A 21,947-nucleotide genomic window follows, 5' to 3' on the forward strand; every position below is an offset into this window, starting at 1 on the left:
TCTGGTGAAAGTTATGATATTACAAACCATACAGTGCGAGTGTAAAGTCTTTCAATTAAAAAGTTATATAGAAACTTATTATTTTAGGTATTATTTCATGTATTTCAAACATACTATCCTTATATAGCAAATTATGAAGTTTATCTATATAATATTGGACACATTATAGCCAAAAAAGGTTTCCGAAATGTTTTTCTATGCTTTTTTGCCTAACATACTGCTCTCTAGTTCTTTGATTATTTATAAAGTTCTCTTTAAGCCTTAAAAAAGATTATCCCAGCAAATAATAAAACTTTATTCAGTTATTATTAAAAAAAATTTTTTTTTTTATATAACTATTTGAGACGTTTGAAAAAAGAAAAAAAGAAACCCCATGGTTCCATCCGGGATCGAACCGGAGACCTTCTGCGTGTAAAGCAGACGTGATAACCGCTACACTATGGAACCAGTTGATCTGATCGCAAAAAAAGATAATGAAGAAATAAAAAACTAGTTGCAAAGAAAAAAAAAACAAAAAATATTTTCAACCCCACATAAAAAAACTAAAAAAAAAAACCACATGGTTCCATCCGGGATCGAACCGGAGACCTTCTGCGTGTAAAGCAGACGTGATAACCGCTACACTATGGAACCAGATGTCGCTAAGGCAACCAAATTTCAGTTTTCTTACCTACATAAATGAAAGAATACTTTCTTATTTTTTTATAGTCTGCTTTAAGGCATTTCAATTGACTTTTGAAAAGAGTTGACAAGGGTTTTTGAAATGAACTTCAACCTAAATAAGCAAATCACCCAAATTGCTAGCTAACCCATTTTTTAATATATAGTAAATATATTAAAGACAGTCCCTAAATGTGATATTTAGTGTTGAACTTGTTTGAGTTTACTTAAAAAGTTGATCAACCAGTTAAAATTCAGTGAAATTTTCAATAATTGCTTTCAATTGGGCAAACGAAAAGTCGTTCAATCAATTTGGTTGTAAGACTTAATGGAAATTGAAACTTGGGCTCGCCCCAGATATCTGTTTCCGTGGTGTAGCGGTTATCACATCTGCTTAACACGCAGAAGGTCCCAGGTTCGATCCCTGGCGGAAACATGTATTCTTTTTTGTTAATTCATTTTTTTTTGCCTTCTATTTGTGTCATTTTTATTAATTAGTCCTTGTCGGAATCTTCTTTCACTTAACAAAAACCCATTTTTATATACTTGAAAGATTTCAGTGCCAGTTTTTAAATTACATTGTATTTATTTAGTGAGTTTATTTATTAATAATAATAATACATAAATGTAAAAGCACGATCTTTTTTTTTTTGTTCGTTTGTTTGTTAAAAATTAAATTGCACCTGGTATATATTTGTTTAAAAATAAATTAACAAAATGAACATATACAACAAAAAATTCGCTGAGCAAATTAAAAACAAAACAATGATGAGTGAGAAAGAGAGAGCGAGAGATAGACAGTGGGGGGAGGGGATAAATAAAACTACAGGAGTGGATAAATGAATCAATGGATGGATGAATGGTCTATCGGGGTTTGGGGAGGGAAGGGGAGGGAGTTTTCTTAATAACGCCTAGCTGTAGTTGGCCTAGGGACACCCGAGGTCCTTGGCCTGGCCGCCGATTTCGAACGCAAAGGATTCGAAACGCTATCCGTGTTATAGCTAAGATAGACATGCGATAGATCAACAAAATCTGGTTCTTTGCCATTCGATTTATGGGCGGATATATGTTTGCGCATATTATTACCAGTATATGCCACACATTTCAATTGCCATTCACCGATATCCTCATTCCAATGGGTATACTGATTGATCATCGATTGATATTCCTTGGGTACATATGAATTAAGCACAAGCTCACATAGGGCCAATTCCCGGGATAGACTGCGTATATTCTCGTAGATTCCCTCCTTTTCGCGTTGATGTTCCTGCTGCTGATCCTGAAGTTCAGACTTAACACCCATCAACATTTGCATGACACGATGAATTTTCTTTGTTATCCCGGTGCTGGCATCTTGAAGCGATGAATAACGCTCCTCGATGTCAATACGCTCGGTGGCCTTCTGCTGGAGGGTTTGACGCAGCGCCTCTTCTGACTTTTCACGCTCCTCCAGCTCGGCTATGGACTGCTCTAGCAGTTTCTCTTGTGTCTGAGCCTTCTCCAAGAGATTCTCACCGCCCACCAATATTTTGCCTTCGAGATTGACCAGTTTATTGCGCAATTGTTCTTGTTCGCTTTTCGCATGCTCAATTTCACGTAAATGTTCGTTTTTACGCTGAGTTATCTCCTCCTTCTCCTCGTCGGTCTTTTCACGCTTTTTCTTTTGTGCCTTCTGTAGGGTATTCGATGATGGTGTCAATTCTAGATCCTGAGGCTCTTCTATACCATCCTCTTCATCCTCTTCGTCATCTTCTTCGGTGGAACGGAGATCCTCCTCAAAGCTACCTTCTTCGAGTTGCTTACGCAGACGGGCGATTTCCTCTTGAAAATGACGTAGCAGAGCATCCTTGGGCTCTTCATTGATGTGCATACGATTTTGTATATTCTTTGCACGACTAGCATAACGTAGAGTCGATATAGTTTCCATAACATTCGAATCCGTTGGCGATATAGTGGCACACATTACGGTCTTTGAATTGCCGCCCAGTGAATCCTGCAGTAGGCGTGTCAACTTTGAATTACGATACGGAATATGCGTGGATTTGCCATCAACCAGAGCACTAATCACATTACCCAATACCGACAAGGATAAATTGATTTTAGTGGCCTCCTTCAAACGTTGTCCGTTTGCCTGAGTCTTTGACTGACGTTCCGATCCGGCCAGATCGACCAATTGCAGCTTGCCCATCCGTACATGTTGGCCACCATTCTCTACAAGTTCGCTGCGTTCAACAGTTATCGAAAATATGGCATGAGATCTTGACGATTCCTGATTCATTTTGGTGGCACCGACAGCACGATTCTTATTACCCAAACGCATTATATTCTCCAAATCATCGGCATTATGTACAACATATCCGCTCAAATCCTTAACAAAGACACCAATATCGGGTCGCTCTTTCACCTCCAGACTTTTGCTAACATCTTTTCCAAGTAAATCTCTTACTTCTTCATTATAAATCTCCATATAACTGACACGTACCAGAAACTTTTGATTCTCCTTGGCCTTGGCTATATGTCCAAATATATGGGCAAATGCATTTGGTATAATGCCTTTGGTTTGCGGTGAATCTGGATTCCCGGACATGGTATACGTTTTTCCAGTACCCGTTTGGCCATAGGCCAAGATGGTGCCATTATAACCCTCCAATACCTTATCGACAATTGGTCTGGCTGTATCCACATAGAGATCCAATTGATTGGAGCTCCCATCGAATACATTATCAAAGTAATATGTTTTCGGTGGCTCATTGGCGGTGGAGTTTGGTTTCGTTACGGTTATTGCACGATTGATTTTATCAACCGTTATGGCACACTCCCCACCACCGCTGCCCGTTGAGGATGAGGATAATTCCATTTTGTCCATGGGACGAGCTCGCACCACCACACGAACATTTTCGATTTCGTCATCGAGTTGTTGTTGCTGCTGTTGTTGTTGTTGCTGCTGCTGCTTTTGCTGGTGTTGTGTTGCTGATGCTGGTTGTCCCTGTGGCATCTTGTCTTGAATTTTCCTTAAATTTTCCTTTCTTGGCTATCGATTTGATAGGCCTCTTATTTCTCCCTTGTTTGTTTGGGGCACCCCGTTGCTATGAGGTTCTCTTTTTATTTTCCTTTCTTTATTTTTTTTTTGTGTCGTTTTGTTTGTGTGCAAATTTCCACACACTAAACGCAACGGTTTGTCGAAAAATACCAACTATGCGCGGGTGGTGGAAGTCTAATAAGACAAAAAATACTAAAAAATACTAAATTTATATTGCAGATGCTCGTTGAAAGATACATTTCAAGAAATTGTATATCTTTTTGTTAGATTGAATATAATCAATGAATTTTGTAATTGAAATTTTATTTATACATATTAACATTTTTATTACTTTAAAGTTTCTCCACCTCAATTGCTACCCATTTAAGTAATATAATAAACCTAAAATTATAACCTTATATAATGTAACTGAAATAAATAGATAAAAATAGACAAAATGGAATAAATAGATATAATATTATAAATATTTGAAAAAAAAAATATATAGTAAGAATCCTCAAGGATTTAGATCTATAATCTATTATTTTAGTGGTAGCAAACCAGTCTTAAAAATATAAAGTTGTTTAATTTTATAAAATATAACTGAAAAAGAAATGATGTAAAAACGCAGATGAGGGATAAATTCAATTCATATGCCTACTGAATGTTAATTCTATATGATTGCAAGCATTTAATGGTAAAAGTTATTGAAAATCCGTGAATTGTATCTCAACGATAAAAATCAAAAATACCATGTATCTGGTATTTTCTCACGCCAACGCAATGGCAACGAGTTGACCATCGAGAGGTCGACTGGGGTATCTCTAGCCAGCCCCGGCGAGTAAACATCTGCCAAACGAACAGCGTTGAGAGAGCGAGAGCCAGTGCCAGTGGTTTTGCACTGCCCTTAGAAAATCTTTTGATTTACCTTTTGAGATCGAACCCAGACGACGCATAAAAAACTCATTTTCCGGCCACAATGGCAGCGACATTGCGAAGATTCCATGGCTTGAGATTGCTTAAATCGACGCCGGCCTTGAATCTGCAGCAGGTAAATTGGATTGAAAACCGAAGTGTAACACGAATTTCCAGAGCGAGCCCAACTCAAAATCCCTTCAAACCCAATAGCACGATATTCAAATAAATTTGGCAATGTGGATAATAGATCCATAATGCAATGGATACATTATCAATGGAAGCAGATTGAGTATTTTTTTTAATGTGTTACCACTGGAGTCAAGAGTCCCAGTGGCAATTGCCTACCAAAAATTATGTAACCACTTTGACTTGTCCTATGGCAGTTGATTGTAACTGAATGTCCATTTCGTTTACTTACAGGCCAAGCAGCTCTCTTCGGCCGGCAGTTGGGCCAGCAACAATAAGAAAGTAAGTCATACAATATTGTTGAAAAACTTAAAAACCATTTCATAATAGCCAAAAATTCGTCTATAACCTCAATACACAATCTCTCTCTCTTTTTCTCGCTTACGCCAACTGTCACCCTCTCGCTTATTTTCGCTCTCTCTCTGTGGCTGTGTGTGTGCGTGTGTGCCTGCGTATGCCAAACGAACAGCTGATCGGCGCTGTTGGAGCTATAACCGGCGGCGTTGGTGCCTTATTGTTTGCATTGGAACAATCGGTTCAGGCATCCGGCTCTGAGGTCCATTCACCTGCCCAACCCTGGAATCACAAGGGTTTGTTCTCCTCGCTGGATCACCAAAGGTATACAGCTTGGAATATCTATCAAAGATTAGTGTAATCTAAATATCTGATTTTATCCTTTTCCATTTAGTGTGCGTCGCGGTTATGAGGTCTACAAGCAGGTCTGCTCCGCCTGCCACTCGATGCAATATATCGCCTACCGTAACTTGGTTGGCGTTACCCATACCGAAGCTGAGGCTAAGGCGGAAGCCGAGCAGATTACGGTAAGTGAAATCAAAGGAAACGAAGAGAAGGAAAATGACATTCTCTTAGGACAATAAGCAAACGTCGCCCACTAATAGGAGTAGGTTGCTCAAGGAGGATTCCTTTAAACAAACTGATAATCGTAGCTTTAAAAGGATATCCTGAGCCTCAGCCTGGGAGATAGAAATAATCTTCAAGAGTTTGTCACTCGCTCTCACTTTCGAGTGAATTTTTATGCCAATCTCTTCGAGAAATGCCCAAAAATGTTAAGGCAATTGCGTAACGCGTTTTGTTTAAACTTTAAATTAAGTTTAGAGATAGAAACTGTAGACAACTAAATTGAAATCTTTCTCATTCTACTTGTTTTGCAGGTCAAGGATGGTCCCGATGATAGTGGCAACTTTTTCGATCGTCCCGGCAAGTTGTCGGACTATTTCCCATCGCCGTATCCAAATGAGGAGGCGGCCCGTGCTGCCAACAATGGAGCCTATCCACCGGATTTGAGTTACATTGTATCGGCCCGTAAGGGTGGTGAAGATTACATCTTCTCGCTGTTGACCGGCTATCATGATGCGCCAGCCGGTGTGGTGCTACGCGATGGTCAGTACTTTAATCCGTACTTCCCGGGTGGAGCCATTTCCATGGCTCAAGTGCTATACAATGAGGTAAGGATTGGAGCAAAACAAGAAAACGTAAAGATTTCAATAATTTGTTTTTCTAGGTGATTGAATACGAGGATGGCACACCGCCAACACAGAGCCAATTTGCCAAGGATGTGGCCACTTTCCTTAAGTGGACCTCCGAGCCGGAGCACGATGATCGCAAACGCATATTGATCAAAGTCTTTGGCATTCTTGGCTTCCTCACGGTCATCTCGTATTACATTAAGCGACACAAGTGGTCCTCACTCAAGTCGCGAAAGATTGTATTCACACCCAAAGAGAAATAGATGGATGCAATGCCAGAGAGATGAATTAGAAACAACTTTTGTTTGAAATTGACGTAGAAGATCTGAGCGCAAAGTGAATGTTGGATAAAGTAAATGCCGTGTTAAAATGCAAAAAATAAATCAATTTTAAGCAAAAATTACAAAAATACAAAACAAACAAAAAACAAGCAAAATCAACCAATAAAAAAAAGAAAACCTTAAAAAAATTTAAACAAATTCTAAAGGATCCAAAATCCCACATAAAAAAAAATTCAATTATCAGAAAGAGAGAGAGAGATCACTGAGAGAAGAGAGTGTGAGAGAGAGTGAGAATGCTGCCATTATAGAATTTTTGGGGTAGTGAAGAAGATGAATCCTAGTAAAATTAATGAATTATGGATAAATATTGCATATTGATTGTGTGTATAAACTAAAAAAAAAAAACAAAAACAAAACTAAAATCTATAATTCAATTAATGTATTTAAAATAAATAATTGACAAATAATTCAACTCACTTTTTCAATTGATACATTTCGCTTAGGTCTCTAATAGACTTTGACCTTACAAAGGGTTTTCATTTCATGATGATTCAGTTTAGTTAGTTAGTATGAAAAACCCTTGATTTTCTTTTCTTTCACGTGTTTTCTTTATGTATTTTGTATAAAATTGTTTTGCCTATCAGTTATTTGTTGTCCTTGCATGAAAGTGACAGAGATACATGATAAAAGTCCTTGCTAGACCTAAGAAATAGCTAAATTTAGCATCAAGCTTCACTTGATTTTATGCTAAAATAAGTTTATTCAATGAAGTATAAACTTTTTCGATTTAATCTTTTCTTTCTCGAGGATTTTGGTTCCTATTAGTCACATATTGATACTTTATCGGGTGTAAATAAGATTTATCTCGGCATTAGAAAAGTTTAAAATATGTTTTAGGACTCTAAATGAACTTTCACAACTTTTAGTGTTTGACTTCTCTCTTGATCTCATGATAAATAACTTTTTTTGGTCAAAATTTATTAGACAATGTAAAAAATGCCATTAGAGCCAAAGTAGAGATCAAGATGGAATAGTTTTCCATTAGTTAACCATGGCAAAAATAGATTTTGTCTGACTTAGCCAACATTTCAGGGGTCAGACAAACTCAAACAGAAACCTCAAAATGAATACAAATTTTATCAGTTCCTTCTATTTTTAATAGATCCTAAAAAGGAATTAACTTGCTTTAGGATTGAGGCGTAAAAATTAGGCCCATTATTAACCCTTTTCAGGACCGAAAGACATTTTCTTTGGTCAAAGTGATCCCAAAAAGGTCTAGAGTGCTTGAAAAGGTTGGAGAAACCAACTTGAAATAAATTGTCTTGGATTTACAAGGATAATAAACATAAAAAACTAATGATATATAACTTAAGCAATCACACACGAACAAGATTAAGACAACTAATGGGAAAAGGATAATATTGGAACCTAATCCAATTAACATAAGTTGATTCTCTTAGAATCTTCTTTGGGAAGCTTATTACTCAGGTTGTTGTTTCTGTGTTTGTTGTTGTTTTTTCTTTCAGTTTTATTGGATTATTAATTGTTGTTTCTTTTGTTTTATTTAGAAGCTTAAATTAAAGTAAAGTAAAGTTGTTTTCTTTTTTGTTATCGTCGTTTCTTTTTTCGGTACGTTCTTCAAAGTATGCGATATATATATATATATCTATATAGGATATATCTATATATATATATATAGATGATCGCATTTATGGTTCGTTTTTTTGTTTAAGTATATATAAATCGCGCATCTTCTCTTCTCAATCCGTGTTGTTATTTCGCTTTGCTACAAAAATTCTTTTAGATTTTGTTTTTATTTATTATTATTATTTTTTTTCTTTGTTTAATTTCTTTTCTCTTTTTATTTAAATTAATATTTATATATTTGTTTTTTTTTTTTTTTTTTTTTTGTTTTTGTTTTTATGTATATAATTAATAAATTTTTTAGTTTAGGCAGAAAACAAAACAAACAATAATTACGCTTCCGATTGCCTTTACTGAATTTGGAGCTCTTGTGGAACGAGGGGTAGGGGGAGGTGGAAGGTAAGGAAAGGAAGGGGATGGATGGATGGATAGATGGTTGGATAAAGGGTCTTGGGCGTGTCCCTTGGGCAAATATTTTTGGGCGGGAGAGGGGCAAAACATAAGCCTTTCTTTCTTTTTTTTGTTGTTGCAATTTTTCTCTTACTTTCGTTCTTAGTTCGATTTTCTGATTGATTTCTTTAGTATTTGTTTTGTTGTTGTTTTTGTTTTTTTTTTGAAATGGTTTTATTTCTTAGAGAAGAAAATTTGAGTTGTATATATATGTATGTTTGTTTTGTGTTTTTAATCTTTCTTTTGGAGGAGGATGAGGAAGAAGGGGAAAAATAATAGAATGAAAGTGACAGAAAATTAAAAAAAAAAAGGGGAGGGGCGAGGAAAAAAAAACAATGATTAAAATCTGGATCTTTCTTTAGTTGTTTTTGTTTTTATATATATATATATATGATGACGGAAGGGACGACGATCATTTTTAGTGACGTTGTTGTTGTTGTTGGTTGTTTTACTTATAGTATAACATGCATTTTTCATTTCATGGATGTTTGTTTTTTTTTCGTTTTCGTATCTATATTTCTAGAACTTCACACAAGCGCTGCACTGCATCCAATCCAATCCAAGCCAATCCTTATCTCAATCATCTATTCAACCATTATCCATCTTTCTTTTCCTTCGTCTTCATCTTTTTGCTGAACTCTCTTCCTGTTCCAGCCTTTCCGCATCAGCTTCTCCTATTTCTTTTTTTTTTCTTGTTCTTTACACATTTAGCTTATGTTATGTGTGTGTGTGTTGGGTGTGGGTGTGTGTGTGTATTGTATTATGTTTCTCCTCTCTTTCTTTCTCGCTGGTTGGTTCCGCTTCTGTTTCTTGTGTTTTTCATCATCATCATCAACATTTTATCATCATCATCATCATCATCATCTTCTTCTAAGGGCGCTGATCATCATCTTGACTAAAAACAGCTTCCTTCTGGCGGCTGTGCCAATTTCAAATTCTCTTTCATGGTCATAATTCTACGTATTTCATGAAGCATCGTTTTAATGGTATACTCGCGACTCCATCTGGCCAACATTGGAACTGATCTATGATCAACCTGCAAACAAATAATCACAATTATTCTCTCCTTCTTCTTCTTCTTTATCTCACTCTCTTCGATCGGTACTTACCACTCCATTATTCTGATTAATGCAATTAATATTTACTTTAGTTAAAAATCTGAGCGTTGGTGGCTCATCGGGATAACGTTCGCCGCATTCAATCTTTAATGAATACATTCGATTCTCGAAGGGCGTCTGCAAATGGAAGGAAATGTCGCAAAAATGTTAATGAGCAAGTTCAATTTGCATTTAATTATATATTAAATATATAGTTTATTATGTGAAAATACTCTATCTTTTGAGGCATATATCCTTAAATCAAAACAACATTTCTTTTATATATTTTTTTGATCACCAAAAGATAACTTTTGAGTTAGTTTTAGGGGAAAGGAAATGAACCTGAACTAATTTAATAAATTATGATGCTTAAAGGTTCCTGTTTTAAGTTCTATATCCTTTTTTTGCTGATCTACTAGCTGCTAGGGCATAAAATTTACGGCTATGAAATTTTCCGTTTGGATTTTTCGTATAATTTATACAAATTTCCCTCTCGCAGTTTCTGTTCCTTGCCAAGTCAAGTGTCGATGAGTCATTTGGTGCGGTTGGTTGGTTAGTTTTGTTGCAACCAAACTACTAGAAACTCCCTCCACCACTCCTCCTCCGCCTCATTTTGCACCCCATTTTGTTTTAAAAATTGTGATTCATGCAGAAAAACGACGCGGCGCGCGCATTTGGAAAAAAATTGCAGCAGGTAAGGCAAAATATAATTCAACACAAATCAATTCTACAGAAAATAAATAATCAAATCTTTAAGTTTACTTTCAAGGTGACTTTTCAGTTTTCTCTCTTTCTCCCTCTCGCTCTTTGATCAAGATTTAACTGAGAGTTTTAAGAAAAGTTCAAGGTCAAAGGGAAGACTCCATTCATTGGCATGAACTTGTTGATAAATAAAACCTTTGATCTTGTCTCCCCTAAATATGGAAACGAAGTTCATTTCTTAAGCTTTTCAAAGGGGAAAAACTATCAAGGAAAACTGACTGACTGACTGACAATTCATTTCAATGTCAGTTGAACTGAATCGGAAACCTTAAAAACTCTATAGGGGGATCATTAATAACCCAAAAAGCTGGGAAGGGCAAACAATTTTTTGAAGTAAATATAACATTTATAAAATTTAAATTTTGTGGTTTGCAAAGTATAAGTATAAAAGATTCTTTTAAAATGAAGGAGAAGCGTGGTCGATGGGTGAAATGATGAACTCCAAATCTTAAAATCAAAATCGTTGAATAGTAGAACAATGAACCTAAACTTTAATTTGCCAAACTGAAACCTTTAAAAGCTGAAATCACCAAAAGACACTAACTGAAGATCAATTTTAGGCAAATCTACATTCTCGAAGATAATCATTTCCTACTTTCCCATTTCCTACAGACTATAATAACGTTTATAGGGGCTATAAATCCCCCGAATTGGTAACATTAGAACCTTTATAAGAGGATCAGATTGCAGCTAATGATACTTATACATTGAAATTGGTTTAAACATTTGTTTAAAAGCTGTCGCGCCTTGGCACTTGCCACATGATCCATAAACTTTGCTCATGACGTAAACAACCAACATCTAATGTTCTTTCTTCGATTCAAGTTCAAGTGATCTTTCTATGGGTCTCTGGGTTTTTGTTGAAACTCCATTGTTTGCTCAATAGAGGGGATTGGGGGGCTTGAGGGGCTTCGATTATGTGCTATATCCCATTACAATTTCATTATAGGCGACGGCTGGGCACAACGAAAACCTTTTACGCAATCTAAAAATGATAAAATTATCAACAAAATGAAATCAAAGGTTTGAGAACGACAAGGCGATACCTTGTAATGCTTTTAACATTATTTGTTAGAGCAAAATTAAGAATTGAGACATTTAAATGATCTAAATGATAGTAGATTCTTCTTATTTGATGGTTGAAGGATCTATATGTATATAGTTTAACCATCCTAGTACTACGATATACCCAAAAACCGAAGGGGGGATCTATTACAGGGTATATAGGCAAACTGATTAAGTTTGTTGCCTCGTCACAGACCGACCACGGGGCCAGGTGCGTTTGATCCTCGAAGGGGAGGGGGTGGGTGGTTAGTAGTAACTTACTCGTGGCGGACCAATGATCATGCCAATCCAATAGGTTAGCGTCATGTCATCATCGTTCTCAAGACCCCAGGAGATGGTGCCATCGCCCACACCCTTTTGGCCCTGATCCAGCTCCTCCAGTAAGCGGAAATTTCGTGGAACCACTGCAAAGAAACAAAGAAGCACACAATTTAAAAACAAAAATATTAATCAAGAAATGGAATGGAAATTTGTGTTTGTTGTTGTTTTTCTACTACTACTTCTTCGCGCTCTCCTCTCTCTCTCTATCCCTCTCTTTCTCTAGTTTCATAGGAAGGGGAGCGGCCGTCGCCGCAGCAAAAGCAATGATTTTTTTAAAATTTCTTTTTCTTGTGCCTTTGCAAAGACACAAGAAATTGTTAATTTAATTAGAAAATTTTTGCAAAATAAAAAAAAAATAATTGAATTGCGGACAAAAACAATAAGAGAGGGAGAGAGCAGCAGCAGGCCAGGGGACCAAAAGAAACTCGCTAAAGTTGCAGAGAGGAGTCCAAAATTGTCAAGTCACGAAGCAAAAACCAAAAGAAAAAACGGCAAAAGCAAATGCAAAAAAAAAACTTCTGCTGCTGCGAAGGAAAGAGAAAGAAGCAAAAAAAAAGGAAGAAAAAATGTTTGCTGCTGCAATTTCTTTTTCGGCCAGATTGAAGTAATTTTTTTGTTGTTGAAGTCCAACTGAAAATGGAAAATTGTTAACACACACGCACGCACACACACACATGGTCACATATACACGCTTAGCACACATACGAGCAAATTTTATCGGCTTTTGTGTGTGTCGTTTCTTTTTTTTGGTTCTTTTTGCCTTTGCCTTCTTTTCAATTTTCACATCTACCGCAGCGACGGCGAAGCCGACTGCGACGCCTTGCTCTCTTAATCACATTTTTTTCCATTTTATTTGGCTTCGACAGCACAGTGATTGGGGGCAGCAAACGCATTTGCATAATTTGATGGGCGATTGGACTAGCACGTGCTTAGGCCATTCGGGCAGAGACATTTGGCAAATTGTTTGCAAAATTGTCCAAAAAATTATTAATTCTTACCAACGCCGGTACTATTCGCCGATGTATTCGCCATTGTGGTATAAAATAGTGTGACCAATGGGCACGTTGGACACACTGGAATGACAAGATCTGGCTACACTGAACTGACAATTTTGGCAAACTGTTAATTAACAGTCTCAAATTGAAAATGTTAAGTAACAGTCTCATTGTGAGCATGTTAGTTAACAGTGTCAAAAGCAACAGCTGTCGCTGGTAATTAACATTGCGACGCGTCAGCACTCAAATTAATAATAAATTAATGAAATTTAAGTAAATGGACTCGCTATATCATCAGACAAATCAAACGGTCAAAGAGATCGAACAGGCGTTTCAACGCCTCAGCAGACTAGCAACCACCGAAGAGACCATAGCTGAGGAAAATAACATTAAATTGAAAATTACACAAGCCAATAGGTAAATTGCAATGCTGAATTACACGAAGAATTTCCCAATTAATTAATGTCCATTCAATTATAGCAACTGCGATCGCCTCGATGTCTTGCTCTTCAAAGTGCCCCCCTCACAGAGGCAAAGCTCCAAATTGCGTGTGGATCAACTGAAATATGATTTGAGGCATTTGCAAACTTCTCTTCAGCATGCCAAAGACCGGCGACAAAGGCGCCAGCAAGAGATTTCGGAGAGGGAACAATTGCTACAACATCGTTTCTCTGCGAATAGCCAGCAACCGGTAGCGGGAGCGGGTGAAACGTCTATACAGTTGGATTATGATCTACAGCACCACACACAATTGGGCAATGCCCATCGGGGTGTAGATGATATGATTGCCTCGGGTAGTGGCATACTGGAGAGCCTCATATCACAGCGTATGACATTGGGTGGGGCACACAAAAGGATTCTTGCCATTGGCAGCACATTGGGCTTGTCGAATCATACAATGAAATTGATTGAACGGCGCTTGGTCGAGGATCGTCGCATATTTTGGGGTGGAGTAGTCGTTACGCTGCTAATTATAGGATTAATCGTTTACTATTTAGTCTGATATATCAAATAAATTGTGTGTAAATGTATACTAGAGCACAAAGAGTCATTCCATATATTCCTTCACTTGGTAGGGGAATCAGCCCAAAGAGGTGTAAAACATCTAGATGGTTATTTTATGACTCATTTTATACAAATTCTATGGTGTAGTCATGTCTGCAGAATATATATTGTGCACTAATCAAGAAAAACTCGTAGATTTTCACATTCGAACAGGTAAATCAATTAAATCTCTTTAATCATCGTTTTCCAAGGAAATATTGCTACCAAAACGTTGATATAGATGCGCCTTCAGTTCATCCATTTCCGATTTGATGCCCTTGGCTTTGGCCTCAACACTGGCGATTTCCTTCAAGACCTGCTCTTTGGTCTCTGCCAGCAATTGTTGGGTTTTGCTCAGTTTATGCAAAAGGAAAACCTCTCCTATAAGAAATGGTATATCCTCCTCCTCATCAAACAGCTCAATCTCATCGAGAGCCTCCTCTACACACTTCAATTCATTTTTCTTTACATCCAGTTCAACCTTTAGGTCATCCATGCGGGCATTATGCTTGGCAAATCGATTGATTCGCTGTTGATCCTCGAAAGAAATGTGGACATCATCGTGCTAGAACAGGGCGAGAGGAGAATAATTAGAAGGGCACAGGCAGACAAAAAGTGAGGTTGAGTTTTGGCTTTTTCTATATTTCTCCCGGCGTGATTCATTTGCCAAACTACTTACATTCTGGAATACTTTATTTGTGCTGCTTGCCACCTTTGCCGCCATTTTATTGGTATTTTATGTGATAAATATAAATTATTTAATATAATTCGCAAACAGTTGTTGCCTTTTTTTTGGAGAATCTAATATTTTAGGATTTTGCTGTTGTTGTTACTGCATTGCTCATCGCTGCGTTGCGATAGGGCCAAAAATGAGCTAAACCAGAATGGCACTAACCAAAACGACTCACTTTGAGCTTTATGCTGTTATGACACTACCAACTTTTGATATAAAATTTATATTTATTTGTCTATAGAATTTATTATAAACTATAAAGTCAACGACAACTTGTTACAGACTTACATTACTTTTAACAGATGAAAATTTTGAAGCATTTCTCACAGAATGTGTAGATATAGTCATTTAATAATATATTATGGCAGCTTAACACATAAGCACTCTATGTAAATTTATATTAAATACATAATATTGTTTACGCTTGCATTGACTTTAATGCTTTTAAATATTTACAGTCGAAATAAGTTCAGTTTGAAATAATAATAAATGATCTACATAAATTTCTCATCGAAATAACTTATCGATATGTGAGGATCAAAATATCGATCACCCCTATCTATCAAGCCGTTAGTCGGCGGGAAGCTCCTGTTAAGTTTTTGCTTTTGCAATTGTGTGGTGAAATATGTTTAGTTGTTTTATATAGCCTTCTCAATGGCTAGTGCGATCGGTCCAAAAATTCGTTGAGTATTAAACTTAACTTGGTGATATTAAAAATGAAATATGTAATTGTGAATTAACAATGTTTGTTTTTCGCTTGGGCTTCTTTTTTTTTTTGTTTTTGTTTTGTGAATGAAAAATGTTTGTGTGTGTTTTTTTTTGTTTTCTTTTTTGTGTAAGTGTTGAAGTTATGTGGCTGATGTCCTGAGTGAAAAAGAGATGGTGATAGTGTTGGCTTTTTGAGTGTAAAAGTGTTGTTAGAAAGCCCTGAAAGCAAAAACAAAATGACTCTGATTCTGAATTAATTAAAGCAAAAGGTTAGTAAATTGTAAATGGAAATAATTTTTGACACTATTCTTCATTAAATAAACAAAATAATATCTGTTGCTGATCTGTTATTAACTCATCATACATGAAGAAGCATACACACACACACACATGCTAGTTTCTCTTTGAATTCATCGTTCGCTTATTATTAGTTTCTAATTATTTCATTTTTCGGCAAAAATTGAATAGAAAATTAATATTCCATTCATTGTTTGATTAGTCCACACACAGTTAGTTATAGCTAATTTTGATATCTAATTATACGCACATGTCACATAATTAGTTAGGAATTTCCTTTTTACTCGCACACACACACATACGCACACACGCAGACAAAGACACACCCACCGAGAAAGAGAGAGACAGATAGAGAAACTATTTGAATGGTTGCAATTAAATTTCCGTTTGGTTATTGCAAAGGAAATTTCCTTTTCTTGAATTTCGTTATCTTCCCCCCTTTCAATCCTCCAATCCCTCTCAACCCCAGCGTCTTATTTGGCTTATGATCAAAATATGCAAATGCAATTAAATGAAAATGAAATTGCAGTGTTAACTATGCACGGAAAATCTCTCTCTCTCATCCTCTTCGCAAAAACAATGTCATTTTCTTAGGAAAATGTGCAAATTTGCCAAAATTGAATATAGAAATTATTAAAGTGCAGGGACAGAATGCCAGAGAGAGCCAGACTGCAAAAGAGAGAGAGAGAGAGAGAGAAAGAATGCAAATTGGGAAAATATTTTACAGTTGGTTAATCTTTAATCAAGTTAAATTTGTATCAAACGTACATATATGTACATACATATGTAGCCTTTTGCTCCTTTGTTGCCTTTTCCATTGCTCATTTCTCTTTGCTCTTGTTGTTGTTGTTGTTGTTGTGTGTGTAAATTTGACCCAAATTTGGCACATAAAACCAACCGATATGTCCCACCTATGACAAGCTGGAGGCGAAAAAGGATTTTCTAGTGCGTCATCACAAACAACACCAAGGGAAATCAAAAGGAAAGACATGGGCGTCAATCAGTAGTGTTAGAATCGGAGTTGGAATTGTTTTTGTTGTTGTGTTTGTTTGGTAACTGATGAAGGTTTTCCATTTCCCCCATTTTCTCCAATTTCCAATTGCCAAAAATGTGCAATTGGCCACTAAAAAGACACTAAGACCCGCAGCTAGAAAGAAACGTATCTTATAGTTGTTCTACTCAGTTTCTTTGTTCTTTATTTACAATTTCCTCAATGTATTCTTACGAGGGTCGTCTATAAAATTGACAAAAAAAAAAAAACAATGAAATATATAACTATAAAGAGGAACCTTGCAGTCATTTCGTTCGGAAATTCTTGATACTTCCCTGTTTCTCCATTTTGCAGAGATCAGCTAGGCATAAAGAAACGATCCTTGATGACTTCTTGGGGATGTACCAATCCTTTGTTTAGAGAGCTTAATACATAAATTTTATTTATTTATTTATTTATACTGTGATTGGGCAGTGATTGTGAATTAAAGCCAATCTTCTTACTAGCTATAGCTACTAGGCCTTAAGCTAAATACATAAATTTTAAAAATTAAAATAATGTTGATTTTGCTAATCTCACACTCACTTTAAGTCTTCTTAGAGGCAAAATATGCAGTGAAGCGCTAAAAAAATGTCCCATTACCAACACTAGTTTGGGAATGCAGTCTTTTTAGCGAATTTTTATACTTTCTCAACACTGATGTGTATAACCTATTTATTAGCAGGCTAAAAACTTTAGTGTAAACCCTCGAATAGAAGGAACTTAGTCTTTGATTTCACACTATTTTGTAAGACGAGCTAGAATAGATATCTGTAGGATGTTTGATTAAGACAAACTTAAGGTTGATATTTGTGTATCCGTTTGCAGTACATTTTATTTGTATTTACTTTCTTTTTCTCCCATTCTATATCTATTTTGTCCTGTTTAGCTTCATACAGCTTGAAAGTTGATTTGTCGTCGTCGTCGTCGCCGTCGTCGTCTTTTGTTGGACTTCTCAATCTTTAATCTTTAAGCTAATTTTTTGCGTTTCCTCTTCTTGGTTTCGTTTTTTTTTTTTTGTGAACCAAATTGAGTTAACATTAACATTATGCCAAACCTCTTTCTCCTAGCGCCTTTCTCTCATCATTTCTCTGGCTCATTTCTTATTCCGTTTTCGTATCATTTCTTGCCTGTTCTCTTCTCTCATTGTTGGTGCGCATCTTTCGATTGCAATTTGTGTTATTAAATGCAAAGACATGGGCTTCTTTGCCATTTTTCTGTCTGCGTGTGGGTGTGTGTGTGTGTGTGCGTGTGTATAGGTGTGTGTATGTGTGTGTGTGTTTTAAATGCTATAATTTATCACTCTACGAAAATCTACTGAAAATGTATACATACATTCATGTCGTATCGTATATGTTAGTCACGTTTATGCCAAAAAGGTCTCTCAGCAGACATACGGTAAGTACGTACATATGTTAAGGCCTAAAGATTTATTGACCCACTTAAATTTTTGCGGGACCTGACTCTAACTCTGACTCCCTCGTTCCCATTGAGTGGGAGTCATCTAAAACCAAAAAAATGAATAATAATCATAAACCACTTTTACCTGTAGAAGTAGACAACTAATGGCATTTTAATGAGAGAAAGTCAAGAAAGTCAATATAATGCCAAGACTAACGGTCCACTTATAATACAAAAGCATCCTTTCATTTGAAAAGCACACCAAAGTTCTTAAAGTAAATGCTATTAATAATTTTATATAATAGATTAATTTATTTTAAAATCATTCTTTTGAAATCCTTTTAAGTGGATTATATATATACATACATATATATGGAAATGCTGCCAGGAATTTCTGTTTCTGATTGGTTGTAATAAATAATTCTATTGTAAATTTTCTCGTCCATTGTAAAATGGCATTGAAACGTGCGAATAAGGGATAAATTAATGTCATGTCTTTAGACACACGCAAATTGTCTGTATTCAATTATTTAAATAGCAAAAAAAAAAAAAGAAAAAAAGAAGCCAAAAAGAAAATATATTCTTCATTACGATGATGGGCTCATAAATAAGGGACTGCCGACCCCCAGAAGGATGAGGCAAGTTCGAGGGCGTCGATTTTTGGCTAAGAAGAACATCGAATCTAATTTTATATCAAAATAACTCTCACCGAAACAAATTTCGTGGTATTTCACATATTGGAATAAGCCAGAATAGTTTTTCTTTTGACTGTTGCTTAGGTTTTAGTCTCTTTCATATTAAGTACCAAATTAAAAAATTAATAAATTAATTAAATTGCAAATTCCCTAATGAGGTCTGATTAAGTTCTTGGAGTTCTTGGACTTTTGAAAACTTTTCAAAATGTTTAGTCGTTTGGTATTAAATGAATAAATTGTGGATATACTTGTTTTGCGATTGGAGAACACACTTTTCTGCACTACTTTTAAAAATTTCTTTAAAACTCTTAACTTTGAAAATCTGTAATTTGGCCAATTTTTAATCGATTGTGAAAGTTAATACCTTGTTTTTATTTTAAAAAAATTTTTAGTGTGCATTTCCAATCAAAACGATTATTTTTTTTTTAAATATTCTTTTAGTTTGCATTTAAATCTCGAAAACTAAAACTTGTCTGATTTTTGTAAACACTCTAATCAAAACGATGAATTTTCCTATTTAATCGAGTCGATAATCATTTTTATATATTTCCAAGTTTTTAATGTCGTTATTAAATATGCTAAAAAAAGAAATTGACCGACGGAAATAGGTGAAACCACCAAAAATTATTTTGAAACTATCTCAAATATTCTCGATAAAGACTAACTTTATGAATTTGTAATTTTTTCAATTTTCGACAGATTTTCATAATTCAAATTTCAATCTTGTGATTGGAAAGTAATCTTTTAGTTCGAATTAAAACCTCCAAAACTGAAACTTTTCAGATTTTTGCAAAAATTTCTGATCAACACGATGAATTTAAAAAAAAAAAACATTTTTTTGGTTATTTCCAAGTTTCTTATGTAGTTTTTAAATACGCTAAGTGACAATATAATTGGTATATAACTTTTTGAAATTGGTTAGAAATTGGCGGAAATGCATATAGGCGGAGGAAAATTGGTGGAATTTCTGACAATTTTAACCCCTTTGGAGCCTATTTTAAAATATATCTCTTCCCAGACAAATCAGATTCCAATCATTAGTTATAAACATTTGTCATAAAGTACATATATATAGAGCCATTTTTCCTTGCTTTTGGCTAATTGTAAGAAAATTTTATAAAAATTGTAAGTTATTTTCTGTTTGCAAAAACTTCTTTCCCACATGAGGTAAAGGTCAATTACCTAAAGTTTTGAAGGCAAGTTCATTACATGGACACACACACACAGACACACATACAAATACAATTGTAACGGTAGGCGTGTCTCCGTTCCACCTTTACTTAATAAATTACACAAACACATTTACAGCAAATCGATTTGCATTTAATTGCATTGGTCTGTTGGGTTAGAATGTGTGTAAGTGTGTGAATGCGTGTGTATGGGTGTGTGTGTGTGTGTGTGGTAAGATGAAGTGAGGCAAGTTCTGTAATGGAAATTATTGTTCATATTGTCGTAGATGTTTATCCAATTTGTTTGTTTGGTTTAATTTTGGGGGCATACACACACACACACACACAGCCCACGAAATTCGGGTGTGTGTTGAGAACTTAACAAGCGATTTGTTTGTGTGTGTGTGTGTGTGTTTAATCCCCATAAGAGTGTCGAGTGTTAAGTGTTTTTGCCATAGTTGACAGCACAACACACAATAAAACAACACACACACACTCACACACCTTTTTGTTTATTGCGTAATTATTGAGGTAAATATTCGTGTGAGTGTGTTTAAAAGATTTGCGGATAAACTAATATGAAGAATTGGAAAATCAACTCAAATTGAAGTAAATTCTTTCAATCTGAAATGCAATTTCTTTGATTTGTGTCTTTGAAAATTAAAAGAAAAATGAATGAACTTTTTGTTTTATTTGGCCAATTGTAAAAATTATTGGCAAGTCAATTGGCTTTTTATTCAATCTACCTTGAGTCCGTTACAATCCAGCGTTAGGCATATGAAATTTACATTTTACATCTGCCTCTCTCAGTGGCTTCAGTTTGGTCTCCTTTTGGGGGTTTCCAGATTGAATCTATTGGAATGCATCCTGCTTGTTATGCATTCGTTTGTCGGCACTTTTTATACTTTCTTTTCTATCAACTAACTCCAACAAGGGAACATTTTGTGCTGACAACGTCGTTATCTATTCAAGTTTGTCAATTAAAAACATAATCCCCAATCAGAAGCCAATAATACCAGAATCAGAAGGAAGGGGCATATACCAAAGACCACGCGATGGGACAACCGTTGCCAGTCATTCTGCCAGTCAGTCAGTCAGTCAGACAGACAGACAGACAGTCAGCCTTCTTTCCCTTGTCCCTTTTGCTTTGCACATTGTCATGGCAAAAGTAAATATTATTTTTTCCTTTCATTCCTCTCTGTCTCTCTCTCCTTTTTTTTTTTTTTTTTTTTTGCTTCTGAACAACGTTTGTTGGATTTTAGTTTGTTATATTTTTTTTCACAGGCATCACACACAGGGTCACACACACACACACACACAGCAGAGGAACAGAAGCAGAAACAGAGAGGATGGAAATCCTTGTCGGTTTGTTTGGGGGGAGGGACGGAACGTTAGCTGGATAATTGCTGCTGCGATTTCCATGACTTTTTCGTTCTTCTTTTGCTTCCTTTTGATTGCATTGAAGATAGTCAATAACAACGTTGGCCAGAAAACAGGCATCACACAGTTAGCAGCGGGAGGGGGGTAGAGTAGAACAGGAACGAGGAATATCAAAAGTTTTTGATTGAATTTTAAATGGTTTATCATGTAATTCAAAATCTTGGCAAAGAAAATGTTTACGCTATTTAAATTTTAGGAATCTTAATATCCATTCGGTTGTCTAATTACCAAGTTCATCATCTTGATTTCAATTTTTACTTAAATATTTTGGAAATTAATCATTTGGAAAACGGAACAATGACTTCCACTTTTCAAAATTTTCTAAAGTTTACCTCATTGACATTTATTAGGCACTTTTCCTAGTTTTGTATGGCATTTCTTAGAACTGTATTTAGCAAGTCAATAAGTTTCTTTAACATCTTAATTCATATATCTGTTGAAAAAATAACTGAATTAAACAATAAGTTGTCAATGAGTTAACTAATAAGTTTATCAATGAATTAATCAATAAGTTACACATTTACGTTTCTGCATAAAAAATAATA

The 21,947-nt window shown here is 35.6% G+C and overlaps 5 protein-coding genes and 3 non-coding genes across 8 annotated transcripts; 3 read left to right on the forward strand and 5 right to left on the reverse strand.

Moving 5' to 3' along the window:
* Window positions 1-374: 374 nt before the first annotated feature.
* Window positions 375-447, reverse strand: Trnav-uac. The gene has a single exon. It is a non-coding gene; the product is annotated as a tRNA-Val (tRNA).
* Window positions 448-560: 113 nt separating this feature from the next.
* Window positions 561-633, reverse strand: Trnav-uac. The gene has a single exon. It is a non-coding gene; the product is annotated as a tRNA-Val (tRNA).
* Window positions 634-1,023: 390 nt separating this feature from the next.
* Trnav-aac lies at window positions 1,024-1,096 on the forward strand. The gene has a single exon. It is a non-coding gene; the product is annotated as a tRNA-Val (tRNA).
* Window positions 1,097-1,406: 310 nt separating this feature from the next.
* Window positions 1,407-3,820, reverse strand: LOC6639244 (kinesin-like protein KIF3A). The gene has a single exon (XM_023178666.2). The coding sequence runs from the start codon at window positions 3,653-3,655 to the stop codon at window positions 1,562-1,564; it is 2,094 nt and encodes a 697-aa protein (XP_023034434.1). The 5' UTR covers window positions 3,656-3,820; the 3' UTR covers window positions 1,407-1,561.
* Window positions 3,821-4,527: 707 nt separating this feature from the next.
* On the forward strand, window positions 4,528-6,739 carry LOC6639243 (cytochrome c1, heme protein, mitochondrial). The gene is made up of 6 exons (XM_002062001.4): window positions 4,528-4,730; window positions 5,018-5,065; window positions 5,253-5,401; window positions 5,472-5,604; window positions 5,956-6,249; window positions 6,306-6,739. Exons 1-6 carry the CDS (start codon window positions 4,659-4,661, stop codon window positions 6,531-6,533), a joined length of 924 nt encoding a protein of 307 aa, XP_002062037.1. The 5' UTR covers window positions 4,528-4,658; the 3' UTR covers window positions 6,534-6,739.
* A 2,119-nt stretch (window positions 6,740-8,858) lies between these two features.
* On the reverse strand, window positions 8,859-12,965 carry LOC6639242 (ubiquitin-conjugating enzyme E2 variant 2). Its single transcript, XM_002062000.4, has 4 exons — window positions 12,889-12,965; window positions 11,831-11,973; window positions 9,755-9,880; window positions 8,859-9,681 (listed from the first exon to the last, which is right to left on the reverse strand). The coding sequence occupies exons 1-4, from the start codon at window positions 12,920-12,922 to the stop codon at window positions 9,541-9,543; spliced, it is 444 nt and encodes a 147-aa protein (XP_002062036.1). The 5' UTR covers window positions 12,923-12,965; the 3' UTR covers window positions 8,859-9,540.
* Window positions 12,966-13,079: 114 nt separating this feature from the next.
* LOC6639241 (probable Golgi SNAP receptor complex member 2) lies at window positions 13,080-13,936 on the forward strand. The gene is made up of 2 exons (XM_002061999.3): window positions 13,080-13,302; window positions 13,366-13,936. Exons 1-2 carry the CDS (start codon window positions 13,163-13,165, stop codon window positions 13,886-13,888), a joined length of 663 nt encoding a protein of 220 aa, XP_002062035.1. The 5' UTR covers window positions 13,080-13,162; the 3' UTR covers window positions 13,889-13,936.
* Window positions 13,937-14,086: 150 nt separating this feature from the next.
* On the reverse strand, window positions 14,087-14,926 carry LOC6639373 (probable prefoldin subunit 4). Its single transcript, XM_002061998.4, has 2 exons — window positions 14,609-14,926; window positions 14,087-14,494 (listed from the first exon to the last, which is right to left on the reverse strand). Exons 1-2 carry the CDS (start codon window positions 14,651-14,653, stop codon window positions 14,123-14,125), a joined length of 417 nt encoding a protein of 138 aa, XP_002062034.1. The 5' UTR covers window positions 14,654-14,926; the 3' UTR covers window positions 14,087-14,122.
* Between the last annotated feature and the right edge of the window lie 7,021 nt (window positions 14,927-21,947).

Source organism: Drosophila willistoni (genome assembly GCF_018902025.1).
Source record: "Drosophila willistoni isolate 14030-0811.24 chromosome XR unlocalized genomic scaffold, UCI_dwil_1.1 Seg144, whole genome shotgun sequence".
Lineage (NCBI taxonomy): Eukaryota > Metazoa > Arthropoda > Insecta > Diptera > Drosophilidae > Drosophila > Drosophila willistoni.